Raw genomic sequence first — 14,224 nt, 5'->3', positions numbered from 1 at the left:
CTGATGTCCTATGAAACGGGAGAGTAGAAAGCTAAGTACCTGCAAAAGCTCCAATTATAGCATTCTCAGGATCGTTGAGCTCTCTCTTTGCCTGATAAAAAGAGAACATCAGAAAGCTAATTATAGATATCAAGACAAAGAAAATGAATATACAATACACATATATGTATATATACAGACCGTGTATTCATATGTTATAGAAGCATTCAAGAGGAGGCATGTTGTCTCATCCACATGCACACTTTTTGTTATATAAGTCATGATCTCATGTTATATAACCATAGATTATTGCTCATGGAAGGGCTACCACTTGTGAATTTGGTTTAGAAGAGAAAAACTAATGTTTGTGATTCTCCCATTGGTATATTAAAGGGGAAGTTGGAAGGGCAGAAAATTGTTTCATGACTACTTGTTCAGAGTTTAGGGAATTCCACTTTGGGAAATAGACAAGCAAGTATTCTTTGTGATCTTCAGTATCTTCAGAATTTAAGGCTTCCACTTTTGGCTGTTTATGCAGATTGGGAAGCTGATGTAATTTAAAAGTGGGGGTCTAATGGTAATTTCTCATACGTGTAGCTGGTATGTAGCTTTCTAGTGGACATCTTGACATATCATCCTAAGTAGTAATGTTCCACGTTTAACCCATTTTAATAAAAGCTTCCATCTAAAATATACAACTCAAAAGTGAACTAAAAAAATAGAGAAAAAAGACGCAAAACACATTGGCAACAGAATCGAACAGACAGAGGCCAGAGACTCAAGCTGAAGAATAGAAGTCTAGATGTGATATAACACATGTAAAGAATACAACATCATGAAAATAACTGCAGGGAACACTTTTTGGATATGGATTTTTCTTATAAGATCTGAGTGGAATACAAATCAGAAGAGAAAGTGAGCTCTGACCTACATGTCCTATCTTTTTGGATAAGGATTCAACCAAAAGGAACTCGTCTTATTTATCAAATGTGGAAAGACACATCCTAGATATCATCCATTACGAACATGGTTAAGCACAATGGTGCTACAGAAGCATCAACCCATAGTCCACCACTTCGTGCATCAAGGATGTAAATCCAAACATTACTAGGCATCATAAGTTTACCCAATTATTTACTATAATCTGCAAGCATATAATAAGCAAAAAGGAGGAGCTTACCGCCACTTTATAACCTATCCGAAGCTGCCCATATAGACAAAATTGAATTGCATCAAATGGCAAATCTCGCAATAAAAATGATCCATAGCCCTACCATCTCAAAAAGATAAAGAAGTTAATATATTGACAATAATTTAAGAAACACAACAGAGAAGTAATTTGTTTCTTTTATATATAGGAAAGAGGAAACAAAGTATGAACTAGTATGATTATCCACAGTGGAAACACCTACTGCATAGAGTCCTTTAAAGCCCTCCTTAGCAGCAATAAGGCGAACAGCAGCAGAGGCGGATGTGAATTGCCCCGTTTGCATCCTTTGCTTTACAACCTAAAAGTTATTAAAGAGATAGAAGGTCAGGTCAAGCAAATTTGGGCATGGAGTGAGTACTATAAACTACTCTACCTCTGTTGGAGCACGAATGAGTGAAGCAGCATGCCTCCACAAGTCCCCACAGTCTACATAAAGTTCCAAAAACAAAGTTTGATTCAGAAAAGAAGTTTACATTGCCAAATTTTCAGCTTAAGAATCGAACAACCATATAAGGGATTTCCATTGAAGACAAGAAAATAGAATGTTTTAATTAAGGTAGATGATAAACCAGTGCTTCACATAATGTAAAATATACAAGAAAGTAAATAGTTTTGTGCATTTAATATCTTATAACTCATGGTCTTTTGAAGATATGAAGGATGCTCTATACTTTACATAAATTTAAATCTTTAGAACCGAGCATCCTTCTCACAATCATCAACTCAAGGAATCAAATTAATAACAATGATGCATAGTGAACTGCAACCTAGCATTCAATGCATATGTAACTTCAACAATAATGCATATGCGGCACAGGAATTTCAATTGCAGTAGTACACATACCAAATAAAGTACGTAAGCAATCAAATGGCTTATCGTCCTGCATGCTGACAGATGCAAAAGACTTCCGCTTTGCCATGGTAACATTCTGAAATTTCTTGCCACATGCATCTGCAAAACCATATATCACCTGTTCAAGCAAAATGCAATAGCATACAGCTCTAAACCAAATAAACTTGACTGGGGAAAACGCTGAAATAGACTGTACCAACTACTGAAGAATGGATGTCCCAAATTCTAAGATAAAAGGCTCTGAATCTGTCTAAATTACCAAATAAAAATCCAATTCATAAGGGTTGACTTCCTGTTCTGTCTTCAACCTCTCTTTCTCCCAGACTCTCAACCTCTCTCTGTCTCTCTAGACCTCCACGCTGCTCTTCCAGGCAGACGAATGCCGCCGCCCCGGAGAGAAAACGAGTGCTCGTGAATCTGGAGCGAAGCCGTCGTGGACCGTCGCCGAAGAAACTCCTCATCATCCTCGCCGTCGACCGTAGCTTTTGTTCTGGCTTTTTCTTGTGTTCTAGTTTAACTGTAGTTGTAAAAGGGAATATCCAATCAGATGTTCCCCCAGCTTTTGTAAATGGAAGTGGCTTTTTCAGATGATTACATCCTCTTCTGGCTTGGTTTCTTGTGGTTCTCAATCTTTGCTTTCCCAGTTTCGCCTTCTTTTTGAAATAAAATAAAAGGGCTCTCTGTGATCTTTTTTCTAATGGTGATTGTGATCTCAATTTGGTGGTCATGGCGGTGGAGCCGTACACAGTGAAGGCTTTAATATTATTAATTAATTACAAAAGTGAGGGTTTTGAGATCAATACTTCAATAGGGGGCGATACCGAAAATTCTTCCACGCTCCAAGCATGGAATGCTCGGCCACATAAGCAGCCAATCCAACGGTCAGTGTTTGTAGTGTAATCGTGACCGTACATTTCGGTAAACTGGGTAAACCGGCTAAGAATTGTAAAAGGACTCTCACTCTGCGACTCGTCTCCATCAAATTCTGAAGCGTCTTCCTCGCTCATCTCTTCACCATCAACAGAGACGTGTGATTTTATAACTCAAAAATCAAATTCAAAGCTCTCATCTCTTCACCACTAAAACAGAAACATGCTTTCCATTAAATAAGATCAACAGATTGAATTAATTTTATAATTTTAAGTTGTCTTGAATTTCTGCTGCAACTCTTACAGAAGAGCTCAAATTGATAATAACAACTCGATTTTTGTTGGACATTCTCTTCATGAAGATGGGGACACAGACCCGGTCTACAAATTGGATTTGATTGAGCCAAAGAGAGCAGAACAAATTACAATTCAGGAAATAATTTTTGGTTTTGATTTTGATTTTGAGGGAGAAAGTTTGAATGAGAAGAGTTGTAGAGAGGGGTAACTGATGGGCGTTTTCAACTTGTTTCAATTTAATTCGGTTGCTGTATCTGCGAAGTGCGAACAATAAAGAATACAAGAAAGCAGAGCACAGCAGCATCGCCAACGGTGATCGAGTCACCGGAAAACTGAGTCGAAGATCCACCAGAGCTGCCAAAGATTTCGGCTGACTTCGTGGGTCTGGAAAACGGGTCGGGAGGCCCGATGCTTCTGGCCCCTTTGATCTGAATTGGGTATTTAAAGCCTAGAATTAAATTTTGATAGAAGGTAGAGATCAAGCGGTGGTTTATCAACGGCTAACATTGCACCACGTTAATTAGTAATTTTTCATTATTCTGAAAACTTTGAAAAGTCATAATGTGTCTAAAAAACTTTCCGAAAATTCTCACGTACTCGTCTCGTTCCGTACTTTACTATCGAATCGATCAATTGAAAATTCCACATAAAGAAAAATTCTAGAAAATATTTTTGAGATTTCTAAATAATCACCGAAACCATAAACTCAATTTATAATAATTCCTCTTTAACTCCTTAATAAAAAACCACAGGCTCACGGAATATTTCATTGTGGTTGTAAAAAATTCAGTCAATTTTGTATTCGTTTCGACTTCGGTCCACTTGGTCAAATATAGTTACTTTTATAACTATATTTATATATTAAATTCCTCAAAGGGCAATCCATCAAGACATACGAAACTGGGGAAATCGACTGTAGGATGAGAGGATTTGAATATTTTATGCATGTTATAAAAAAATTCAGCCAACTTTGTTATTATTTCGACTTCTATCCATTCGGTCAACTAATTATATGCTTGTACTTCCCTAAGGGGAGCTGAATCACCAATAGATAAACTTCTTGAAATTTTTACATTGGTTGATATATTTCATACCCACGAGAGTGTAAGAGTTGACAAATCGGAAAAAAAAAAAAGTTGCGAATGAGCGGTTATGTGCATATGAGTTTTATCTGGTGTTTAGGGTTTATGGTTGACCTAGTAGATCGAGAATCAAAAAACAACGAAAGTAGCTGAAATTTTGACCATAATGATTCCTTCTTGTCATGATAACATCCAACGGTCAATTTTAATAAATTTTATTTCCTCCACCTTGTTTCTTATGGAGGGAATATTTTTGTATACAACTAATAAATAAGTTAGACCATATTAGTAAACATATAAAGATTTTTTGCGATCCAAAAAATCGAAACTGAAATTCGATAAATGTGACATTTACCCATCTATTTATAGCGTATTGATAGGTATTGTATAAAAAAATTAACCCGATCCGCCGTCATTTCGACATGAAATAAACCGGTGAATCCTTTAAAAGCTTCTACTTGTCTAAGGGAAGCTGATCCTTGAGGGGATAAAATTCTCGAAAATTTTATACTAGTCGATATAGCTCCTACTCACGAGAGCATGAGAGCTGACAGATCGAAAAAATTTGTTACAAGTGAGCGGTTATGAGCATATTAGCTTTATGAGCTATTTAAGGTTTATGGTTGACGTACTAGATCAAGATCCAAACGATGAAGAAAATAGCTGAAATTTGGACCATACCCATTTATTCTTATCATGATAACATCCTACGGTCGATTTTGATAAAGTGTATTTCCTACACATTGTTGCTCATGGAAGGTATACTTTTCATTACAACTAATAAACTAGTTATACCACATTAGTAGAGACATAAGAATTTTGTGGGATCCAAAAAATTGAAATTAGAAATCGATAAATTTGACATTACCCATCTATTTATAGCATATTAATAGGTATTGTGTAAAAAAATTAACCTGATCTGCCGTCATTTAGACATGAAATAAACCGGTCAACCCTTTAAAAGCTTCTATTTCCTTAAGGGAAGCCGACCCTTGAGGAGATAAAATTCTCGAAATTTTTACATTAGTTGATATAGCTCCTACCCATGAGAGCGTGAGAGCTGACAGATTGAAAAAATAAGTTACAAGTGAGAGGTTATGAGCATATTAGTTTTATGTGGTATTTAAGGTTTAGGATTGACCTCACTACTAAAAAAAACTTCAATTGCTTCGAAAATTTGCGACGGAAAAGTTTTCCGTCGCAAAAAGTCAGCTTTTGCGACGGCATGTGCTACGGCTATTTTACCGTTGCATGTTAAAGAGTTTTTGCGACGGACATAACATTACCGTCGCATAATTATACATCAATTGCGACGATATGGTCACGCCGTCGCTTGTATAATTAAAAAAAAAGAAACAAATATGACTATTCCTTCAGTTCTAGATCAATTTCTTTCACGCGACACTTCCTCCTCTAGTCCTCTTTCTCTCTCACGCTTCATTCACCGAGCTCAAAACCCTGACCTAGTGATCCTCGGCCGCCATTGAAGAGAGAGATTTGGTGACAAGCGGATGAGATCGAGCTTCATTGACGACGTGGCCGAGGAGGAGGAGGACGATGAATACGACCCCTATCGTGGTGGCGGTGGTGGTGGGTGTGTAGGCGGAGCAAAAAGAGGCTCTCCGATATGGGTTTTTCTTGATCTCGAAGCGGTGGTCGATTCAGATAAGGAGGAAGAGGAGGATGAGGGTTGAAGCTTATTCAGTTGAAGCTTGCTGGTGACTGGACCTCTGGTTAGTTTGCAACCACTCTCTCTCTCTCTATCTTCTCTCTCTATAAACTTCCAATTTTTGACAAGATTTATATATGATTCTAAATCTGATGCAGGGTGTTGGTAAAACCACTCTAATAGTGAAAGTCTTTGAAACCCTGAAATCCTCAAACCCTAACTTAAAGATTCAGGGTTTCTACATCAGTAATCCCCTCTCACTCTCACTCTCAATCTCAATTTCTTAAACTGTTTTCATGTACATACAACTCTGGATTCGATGTTTACAATGTTAATTTGTCTTTTATCAATTATAATTGTATAGGTGAGGTTAGACAAGGAGGTGAGAGAGTTGGGTTCCAGGTGGTCACATTAGACGGCAGTACCGCTCCGCTTGCCTCATCCATCATTTCCAGGTCTTCTCAATCTTTGTAATTGTTAATTGTCCAGATCAATCATTCATTCATTTAGTTCCAGTTAAGGCTCAACGCATCAATATTGCTATATATTTCAGCCCTGAATCTTTGAGATGGCCCACTGTGGGGAAGTACAAAGTAGATGTTGCGTCGTTTGAGTCCTTGGCAGTTCCTGAATTGCAGGTGGGATATTGTTTTGCACTGCTAATTGTTAAACATGTAGTTAAAAGTGATCTTATTTATGGATTAGACGGCCGAGTGCATCATGTCTATGTCATGAGTTTTTGAATTGAAGAATTCTATTCTTATCAGGTAAGAGAAGATACTGACCTATTTGTCATCGATGAAGTCAGTAAGATGGAGTTGTTCGGTTCATCTTTCTTCCCTGCTGTATTAAGAGTGATGGAATCCAATGTTCCAATCTTGGCGTCAGTTCCAATTCCAAAAGTTGGCCGCGATATACCAGCAGGTACATAACCCTCACACATGCCATTCTTATTTTATCTAATCTTTTGATTTACTTTGGCTTGCGATGCTTACTCAAATCACTCATGCGCTTTGCAAATCCTTGTGCATTTTCTTTTGGTAATAGAGGGGGGAAAGGCATTAAAAGGCGCATCCTTGTGCAATGTTTCATATATATATATATATATATATATATATATATATATATATATATATATATATATATATATGAAACATTTGCTTCAGTTTTGATGATTTTCTAAAAAGTTGTTTTCCGACTCCAGTTTCTTTTTATTTGTGTTCATAACAAAATAAAAAAAAAAAAAAAAACACCGAGTCATCTGAAAATTTTGTGATAACTAATCATTGTTCTGTCTTTCTTGTTCATAGAAAAAGGGTAACATGTATGGCATTCTTCGTAAAATTTATTTAAAGCCACCAAAGAGCTAGGTATGAGCTATCTATGTTAGATGAAAAGCTAGATACCAGGACTAGGTATATGAGTTATCTATGATTAGGATAGTTGATCAAAGAGTGATAGCAGTTGATGTAATGACTTGCAGCAGAGAGCTGATTCTGTCCACTGTTGGAAAAATTCATTTTGCTTTATTTTAACTTTCTTCTACTAATTAAAAATGATCAAGGAGCCTTAGATTGTTTGATTATATTCTGTTTGACCTTTGAAGATTAGGATCTTGTAGTTTGGATTGCATGATCTGCATATCTAATCTCTTACCTTTAATGTAATGTGACATGCATTATACTTGTTTTTTGGTAATTGATTGGTGCCTTGGTGGTGAATGGAATAGCTTTAGTTTTCTGGAAGAAACTCTTACCTCTTAAGCTTGAGGAGCAGACGATCTGGCAAAAAGTTATTGACATTCCATATGATAACTGAATCTAATGTTGAGTGATATGACATAGTTGAAGCTGACCTATGATGTATTATGGTCTGATATTGTGTTTTTATCTTTTGTACTGACAGTAAGGTCCTCTCTCCCATTCATTCCAGTTCATTATCTATCTCCCGTTCCATTTCGTTTTGGTGCTCCTTTTATTTTGTGAATTGCTACAAGGGTTTGAAGGGTTTAGGTTAATGTTGATGTTGAGGTTGATCATTGCATAATGTTAGTCTTAGTTTTGGTAGTTTAGCAAGATTGATACCTGCATATACTGAAAGTATCAGATTTCAGTTAAGGTTGTGAAGATAATGGACATTGCGATTTTAATTAAGGGTGTTGAATATTGGCTTGTTTTGAATTCAATCAATTTAGTGTGGTTTGTGGTTTTGAATTTGCAGGATAACTATGAGGGACATATGGTTGCTTTTGCTGGGCATAAATATGGTACAAGGTCTACTGCTGATTTGTTGCCAATACTACCTACACTGTCACCAGCTTTACTCTTGTAAGTCAGTAAGGACATTGCAATTGGATTTGGAGTTTGAATTCGTTAATGTCGTTTTTGGGGTATTCATATAAGAATAGCATGATATTTGTATCAATAATTTAGAATTAGGGCATTTTCTTTTCATTCATACTAGTAAGAGGATGATTTTGATAGTCTAGTATTGATATGTAAATATGTAAATCTTTTCTCTAATTGAGTAGCTATTGTTATCAACTTTTTGCAGAAATAGTATCTTCAAAAGATGAATGCAGATTCTGGTTCATTGCCATCCAAAGACAAGTATAAGAATAAGGTGCATGTTTTTTATTGTTGTTATTTCTATCTCTGCTATGCTTTTAGTCACCTTGTATGAGTATCTTTTGATCTTTTGCATGCGTGCATCCTTTTGTGTTCATAAAATTGCTGATTTATTAGCGTTGTGGTCTATATCTTTGATCATGCAGAAATGTTGTTCAAGAAACTTTGCTTTAAGAATCATGCTCTTTCTCATTTCCATTTCACTCTAAAACCTGTATGCTTCTCAATCATAAGTTTTATCTATGGTTACAAAAGTTAATTTATCTCTTTGGTATTTACTTGCTATTTGCTATCTGTGGGATAAATTATTAAGGATATGTCTCTATTTTGCTTGTGGGGCTCTTCAAAAGCACAAGTCATGGATCAGTAAATGAAGAAGAAGCTGATAGGATTGTATAACTTCCTGGGCAACCCAAGGTCTCCTTCCAATAGTTTTCGGGTTTCGGGTGAAGAATGTTACAAGCAAGGAGGATGTTAGTCATAAATATGGTTTAGAAGTTTTGGTCACTAGCTTCGTGTGTAACTCTTAATTTCAACAAGAAGCTAGTAGTTTTAGGTATTTTGATGCTTGTAATTTTGCAAAACCTTTGGTTGGTCTTACAATTGTGATTGTTGATTTGTGTTAATGCTTGGATCCGTGGGGATCTAATTAACGATAAGTAAAGAGAGAGAGAGAGAGTGACACAAGATGTATAGTGGTTCACCTCCCGCCTTAGCGGGAGACTACGTCCACTTGAATGTGTACTAGTGTGTCGAGCCTTGCGGCCCAACAAGATTACAAGAGGTGTAATCGAATGAATGGTGTTTAAGTGGGAGGAGAGTTCCTTTTATAGGTGAAGGAGTGCTCTTCCTTTACATTGTCTTCAATGTGGGACAAGTAACAACTATTCTAGTCTAGAAATGCCTATTATGGAGGCAACTTGGCAAGGCCGGAAAGGTGGCTTCCCGGCGACGGATTTGCGACTTCCGGATACCGTAGCGTAGCTTGAACATAGGGCTACAAGATGCAAGTAGCGGTTGGGTCTCTCCATGGCTTGTGGGTGTCCCAAAGGGGGTGTTAATTATGCTTGGTGAGATAGCAAATACTCCATATTGTTGGAGGTATGTACAAGTCCCCGAAGTCCCCAAGTAAGAGGAGCTTCTTGGTTGGGGAGTTATACACATGATGTCACCAAGCATAATTAACCGGGCGGTACGGAGCCCCTACAAGTCCCCGAACTCCGTAAGCAAGAAGGGACTCGTTTAATCCTGCAAAAAAAGAAAACGCGCATATGTAGAATGCTCGTTGCATTGGGCAACAAATGTGAGTTGTATGGATATGCGTTGGCATATATAAACGTATGGGGTGCATGATACATGTTGATGTATACACGCGAATGGCGCCGAGTACGATCGATTATGACGTACAAACTCGAGAGCGCGTATGGTCGTGTGAGCATATGGATTGCCTATGATAAATGTAAGTTGTATGAGCGCTGCGAAGGTAAGCGTTTGTTTGGTTGTCGGTCGTATTAATGGAACGCGAAAAGAATTCGATTTGTCGCAAGCGACAAATGGTAGAAAAATTCCATGTTCCATTAACGCGTGGTGTGTCGAGTAGACATGAATGTGAAGCTTGGGAATGCCGGGAAGGTGTGAGCGGGAAGCTCGAGGATTTGCCGGGAAGGCATGAGCGGGAAGCTCGAGGATTGCCGGGAAGGCATGAGCGGAAGCTCAAGGGTTGCCGGGGAGGCATGAGCGGAAAGCTCGTGGGTTGCCGGGAAGGCATGAGCGGAAGCTCGTGAGCGGGAAGCTCGGGGGTGCCGCGAAGGCATGAGCGGAAGCTCGTGGGTTGCCGGGAAGGCATGAGCGGAAGCTCGTGAGCGGGAAGCTCGGGGGTGCCGCGAAGGCATGAGCTGAAGCTCGTGGGTTGCCGGGAATGCATGAGCGGAAGCTCGTGGGTTGCCGGGAAGGCATGAGCGGGAAGCTCATGGGTTGCCGGGGAGGCATGAGCGGGAAGCTCAAGGGTTGCCGGGAAGGCATGAGCGGAAGCTCGTGAGCGGGAAGCTCGGGGGTGCCGCGAAGGCATGAGCGCGGAGCTCGGTGTTGCCATGAGGCATTAACGGGTAGCTCGAGGTGATGCCCTGAGGCATGAGTGTGACCGTTGCTAATTATGTCGGGCTGTATGTACAAGTCCCCGAAGTCCCCAGTCAAGGAGGGTGTTCTGGCGGGTTGATACCAAAGCGTAGCTTTGTGCCGTATATCAAGCATAATTAGTGCGAGTGCGTTGTCCATCTAGAATTGGTTGGAGCGAACGCTTTTGCCCTTTCGGGTGGGCCCCTGCTAGGCCCTGCGAGGAGTCCCCCACTCCTGGCTATAGACCTCCGGATGGTCAGAAAATTGTTTGATGAGGGGAGCTGCGCGGAGCAGAGGGTGTTGGGTAGCGAGCCCAATCTTTGGTACCCAAGCGTCGGGGTTAACTGCCGGATCAATGGCTGCCGTGGGCTGTGTTAACTAGTCCCTTTGCTATTTCTCAGAGGAGAAGCTTGACTGCAATGCCGCGTAGCGGTCATTGTCATTATGAGGCGTTGCCTTACCGCTTGGCGGTTGAATGAAAAATGATGAACACATAGAGCAAGTAATAATATTTTGTATGAGCGTCCCATGTTTATTTAATTTGGTTGCAATTAAATAGAAACACGGCATATGTGTATAGCATGTACTTGTATTGGGGATGCTAATATCATTTTTGCATTATTGTAAACATGCCTAGAGATTGTTTGAGATCGGTATGTGAAGCATGGCATATCTAGTATGTGAGACCTAGAAAGTGTTACCAAATCTACGAAATGTTTTAGGCATGCTCAAAAGTTTATGGAAGCATGTAAAAGCATATCAAGTGTGATATATTGTAGTCATGCTTAGAAGTAGTAAAAGCATGTGATTGGCATGGCATTAGCTCAATTTGAAAGAGCGTAAAAGATAAGATATAGTTACTTATCTTATGCCGATTTGGAGGCTAGCGGAGTTGGCCGAGCGTGACGGTCCATTGCTTGTGGCGGATAAAGTACTCCGATAATGTCCGTCAACTCATAGTTGCGGTAATCTTTGCAAGTAGTGAATACTCGATAGAGATAGTTGCATTTCCTTGAAACCAAATAGATGATCAATATGTGTATTTGTAAAAGCAACATCAACAATTTGCATTTGTACTTTGACAAAATTGTAAGCAAAGTGTATAAGCAAATGTGGTGATTGATGACAAATAACATGTATATATGTCTATTTTGTATGTCCAATTTACGGGGAACATACGAGCTCTCATTATTTCTACATAACACATCGTTTATATGCAAATGAAATAATCATATAGCATAAGTGTGATGATTGGATACATAGTGGCAATGTGTATGCTTGCTTTGATATGTAATTTAAGTACATAGTTGAATATGCTCATTTTTGCACATGTTAATGTGTGAATCAGTAGGCTCAAGTGCTCATAAAATAATGTAAAGATGGAGAGCATGCAAACTCAAATCTAGCCTCACAGTCTGTGATCAAGTAAAGATGGAGCATGCAAACTCAATATAATTTTCAATTGGACATATAGGCAAACTAATGTTTTTTTTTTTTTATCGATTATGCCCTGTGCAAAAGATGTATAGCTGGCATGTGGTTGAAGTCAACCAATGTAAATAACCTTTGAGACAAGGACTTTAATCAAGCACCAGCATGTTAGCATGCATGGTTTTGATAGTTGGTTTCAGAGACACATGCAACATAATTATCAATATATAATTAACAAAGCATGTGGCCGATATAGGCATAAGGTGAAAGCATCATATTAATTCTTGATGTATGACCATGCTCAGTTGATCACATAGGAAACATGCACACGTTTCTATAGTTACATGCTGTCGTGGGCTTTGTAAGTGCCGTGTACTTGGAGGCATGTAGGGATAAACTATAGGAAATAATGCAGCATGTATATATTATAATCAACCAGAGATAAGAATTTAAAGAAAGACTCATCTGGTTGGTCTGAGCGTTGCCATAGATGTTAATCAACTGAGATACTGGTGAACTGACGCGAGTCAAGCATCGAGTTTGGACAAGTTGCCAAGGGTCAAGCGTCAAGTTTCAAGCTCTGTCCGTCAAGTGTCAAGCCCCAAACATCGGAGAGCTGACGCGTTTCCTGCCTTGAGTTGATGGACAGGTCCTGGTGTGCGAGCATGCCGATTACGCCATGCTGCTGGTGCTTCAAAGTTGTTGGAGGTTTTGGCGAACAGAGCTCCAGTCAGTGGAGCTTGGGCCTTGGGCAGTGGAGGAGTCGCTGCATGGCAGGTCTAGCGGAGGCGCTAGATGGAGGTCGTTGCCGGTTAGCGGAGCGAAGCATTTTACCGGCGGAGTTTTGACCAGAAGAGGGCGGCCAGCGATGATTGGCTTTGCATCCGGCAGATCACGATCAGCGGTGTGTGATCGGTGGAAATGGCCAGCGGGAGAGGCTCGGCGCTGATGCCCAGCGGAGGAGAAAACTCAGCGGAGGGTGGTCGCTGCTGGTGTTTAGCGGTGGTGATGGAGTTGCCATGGTGCCCAGAGTTTCTGGGTGTGGAGAGTTGCCTAGCGGTAGCGGAGTTTGTTAAGCGGTATCGGAGGAGGTTTAGCTTGCTAGCAGCTGGCGGTTGGAAGTTGTCCGCTGGCCTTTGCCGCTGACGCAGGTTAGCGGTGCCGCTGGAGCTGCTCGCTGATTGTTACCGCTGGCAATGGGTTAGCCTTCCGCTAAGTTCTAATGGTGGCTCTGGCGGAGATGAGATGAGTAGCAGCAGCCTCACACCGGCGGTGCATCTTGGTGATAGTTTGTACAGAAGATTGGGTGCCCAAATCAATTGCAGGTTTGGTATTCTGTGGTCGGCGGTGTACAATCCGGCGGTAGTGGCTAGCGGTCAGCGGATGATGGTGGTGACTGATGCTAATCAGTGCAGGTTTGTTGGTGATTGCCGCTGGAGTTAGCATTGGCTGCCGAAGCTCGCCGCTGATGCTACTTAGCGATGCCGCTAATGGAGCTCGACGGAGTCGCCGATTGATGCTCGGAGCTTGCTTTTCCGCTGACCTGGAGCTTTGCCGCTGACGGATGTGGGCGGAAGAATGTGCCGCTGATGGAGATGGGCGGAAGAATGGTGCTCCGCCGACTGAAGCTCAGAAGCTTGCCTAGCGGAAGGGAGAGCTCGACGGCGCCGCCGATTGATGCTCGGAGCTGTTGCTGACAGCGCTAGGTAGCCTTGCTGTGATGGCAACAAGCTGTGATTGCTAGCGGATGATGATAAGTGAAGGTAGGATGGTGTCCAGAGGAGATCTCTGGGTGTCCAGAGAAGATCTGCCGCCAAGTTTTTTTTTTTTTTTTTTGGTAGTGTGGCGTTGACCTCACCTCATCAGCGTTGACCAGCCATTGATCAGCATTGACCGGTAGTTGACCAGACTTGAACGACGTTGACCGGCCCTAATGGGCGTTGACCGGCCCCGATGGGCTTTGACCAAGCCCTGATTTGATGTTTACCGAAGTTCATGGTATTTGACGAAGCCTTTTTGTTGGCTTCCCACAGACGGCGTCAATGTTAATGCTTGGATCCGTGGGGATCTAATTAACGATAAGTAAAGAGAG

The 14,224-nt window shown here is 40.6% G+C and overlaps 3 protein-coding genes across 15 annotated transcripts in view; 2 read left to right on the top strand and 1 right to left on the bottom strand.

Annotated features, from left to right (window-relative positions):
• Nucleotides 1-2,802, bottom strand: part of LOC133724446 (S-adenosylmethionine carrier 1, chloroplastic/mitochondrial-like) — a 41,593-nt gene extending 38,791 nt beyond the window's left edge. For 9 of the 11 annotated variants that reach the window (XR_009853684.1, XR_009853686.1, XR_009853685.1 and 6 more), the window contains exons 1-6: nucleotides 2,239-2,802; nucleotides 2,034-2,141; nucleotides 1,563-1,615; nucleotides 1,392-1,487; nucleotides 1,160-1,249; nucleotides 40-91 (exon numbers count right to left, since the gene is read on the bottom strand). Coding sequence is in view for 7 of the 11 variants with exons in the window: in XM_062151188.1 (XP_062007172.1) it covers nucleotides 40-91; nucleotides 1,160-1,249; nucleotides 1,392-1,487; nucleotides 1,563-1,615; nucleotides 2,034-2,109 (367 nt within the window). In the remaining 4 variants the exon portion in view is untranslated. Of the gene's footprint in view, nucleotides 1-39; nucleotides 92-1,159; nucleotides 1,250-1,391; nucleotides 1,488-1,562; nucleotides 1,616-2,033; nucleotides 2,142-2,211 lie in introns of all 11 variants that reach the window. The other 2 variants (XM_062151187.1, XM_062151186.1) reach the window with 2 other exon arrangements.
• Nucleotides 1-14,224, top strand: part of LOC133724444 (putative disease resistance protein RGA3) — a 100,952-nt gene that overhangs the window by 9,262 nt on the left and 77,466 nt on the right. The gene's annotated exons all lie outside the window — the stretch shown is intronic.
• Nucleotides 5,802-9,201, top strand: LOC133726284 (uncharacterized). The gene is made up of 9 exons (XM_062153795.1): nucleotides 5,802-5,884; nucleotides 6,002-6,023; nucleotides 6,118-6,205; nucleotides 6,324-6,414; nucleotides 6,513-6,597; nucleotides 6,727-6,883; nucleotides 8,180-8,286; nucleotides 8,513-8,581; nucleotides 8,733-9,201. The coding sequence occupies exons 1-7, from the start codon at nucleotides 5,802-5,804 to the stop codon at nucleotides 8,182-8,184; spliced, it is 531 nt and encodes a 176-aa protein (XP_062009779.1). The 3' UTR covers nucleotides 8,185-8,286; nucleotides 8,513-8,581; nucleotides 8,733-9,201.

Source organism: Rosa rugosa, chromosome 1, assembly GCF_958449725.1.
Source record: "Rosa rugosa chromosome 1, drRosRugo1.1, whole genome shotgun sequence".
In the NCBI taxonomy this organism is placed as follows: domain Eukaryota; kingdom Viridiplantae; phylum Streptophyta; class Magnoliopsida; order Rosales; family Rosaceae; genus Rosa; species Rosa rugosa.
This window is presented reverse-complemented; position numbering and strand designations above follow the sequence as displayed.

Bases quoted from the DNA above. Each gene is read 5' to 3' on its own strand.
- LOC133726284 (XM_062153795.1), top strand. From the start codon at position 5,802: ATGAGATCGAGCTTCATTGACGACGTGGCCGAGGAGGAGGAGGACGAT. The intron at 6,024-6,117 runs GTTAGTTTGCAA...AATCTGATGCAG, and splicing joins TGCTGGTGACTGGACCTCTG to GGTGTTGGTAAAACCACTCT. The intron at 6,206-6,323 runs GTAATCCCCTCT...ATAATTGTATAG, and splicing joins GATTCAGGGTTTCTACATCA to GTGAGGTTAGACAAGGAGGT.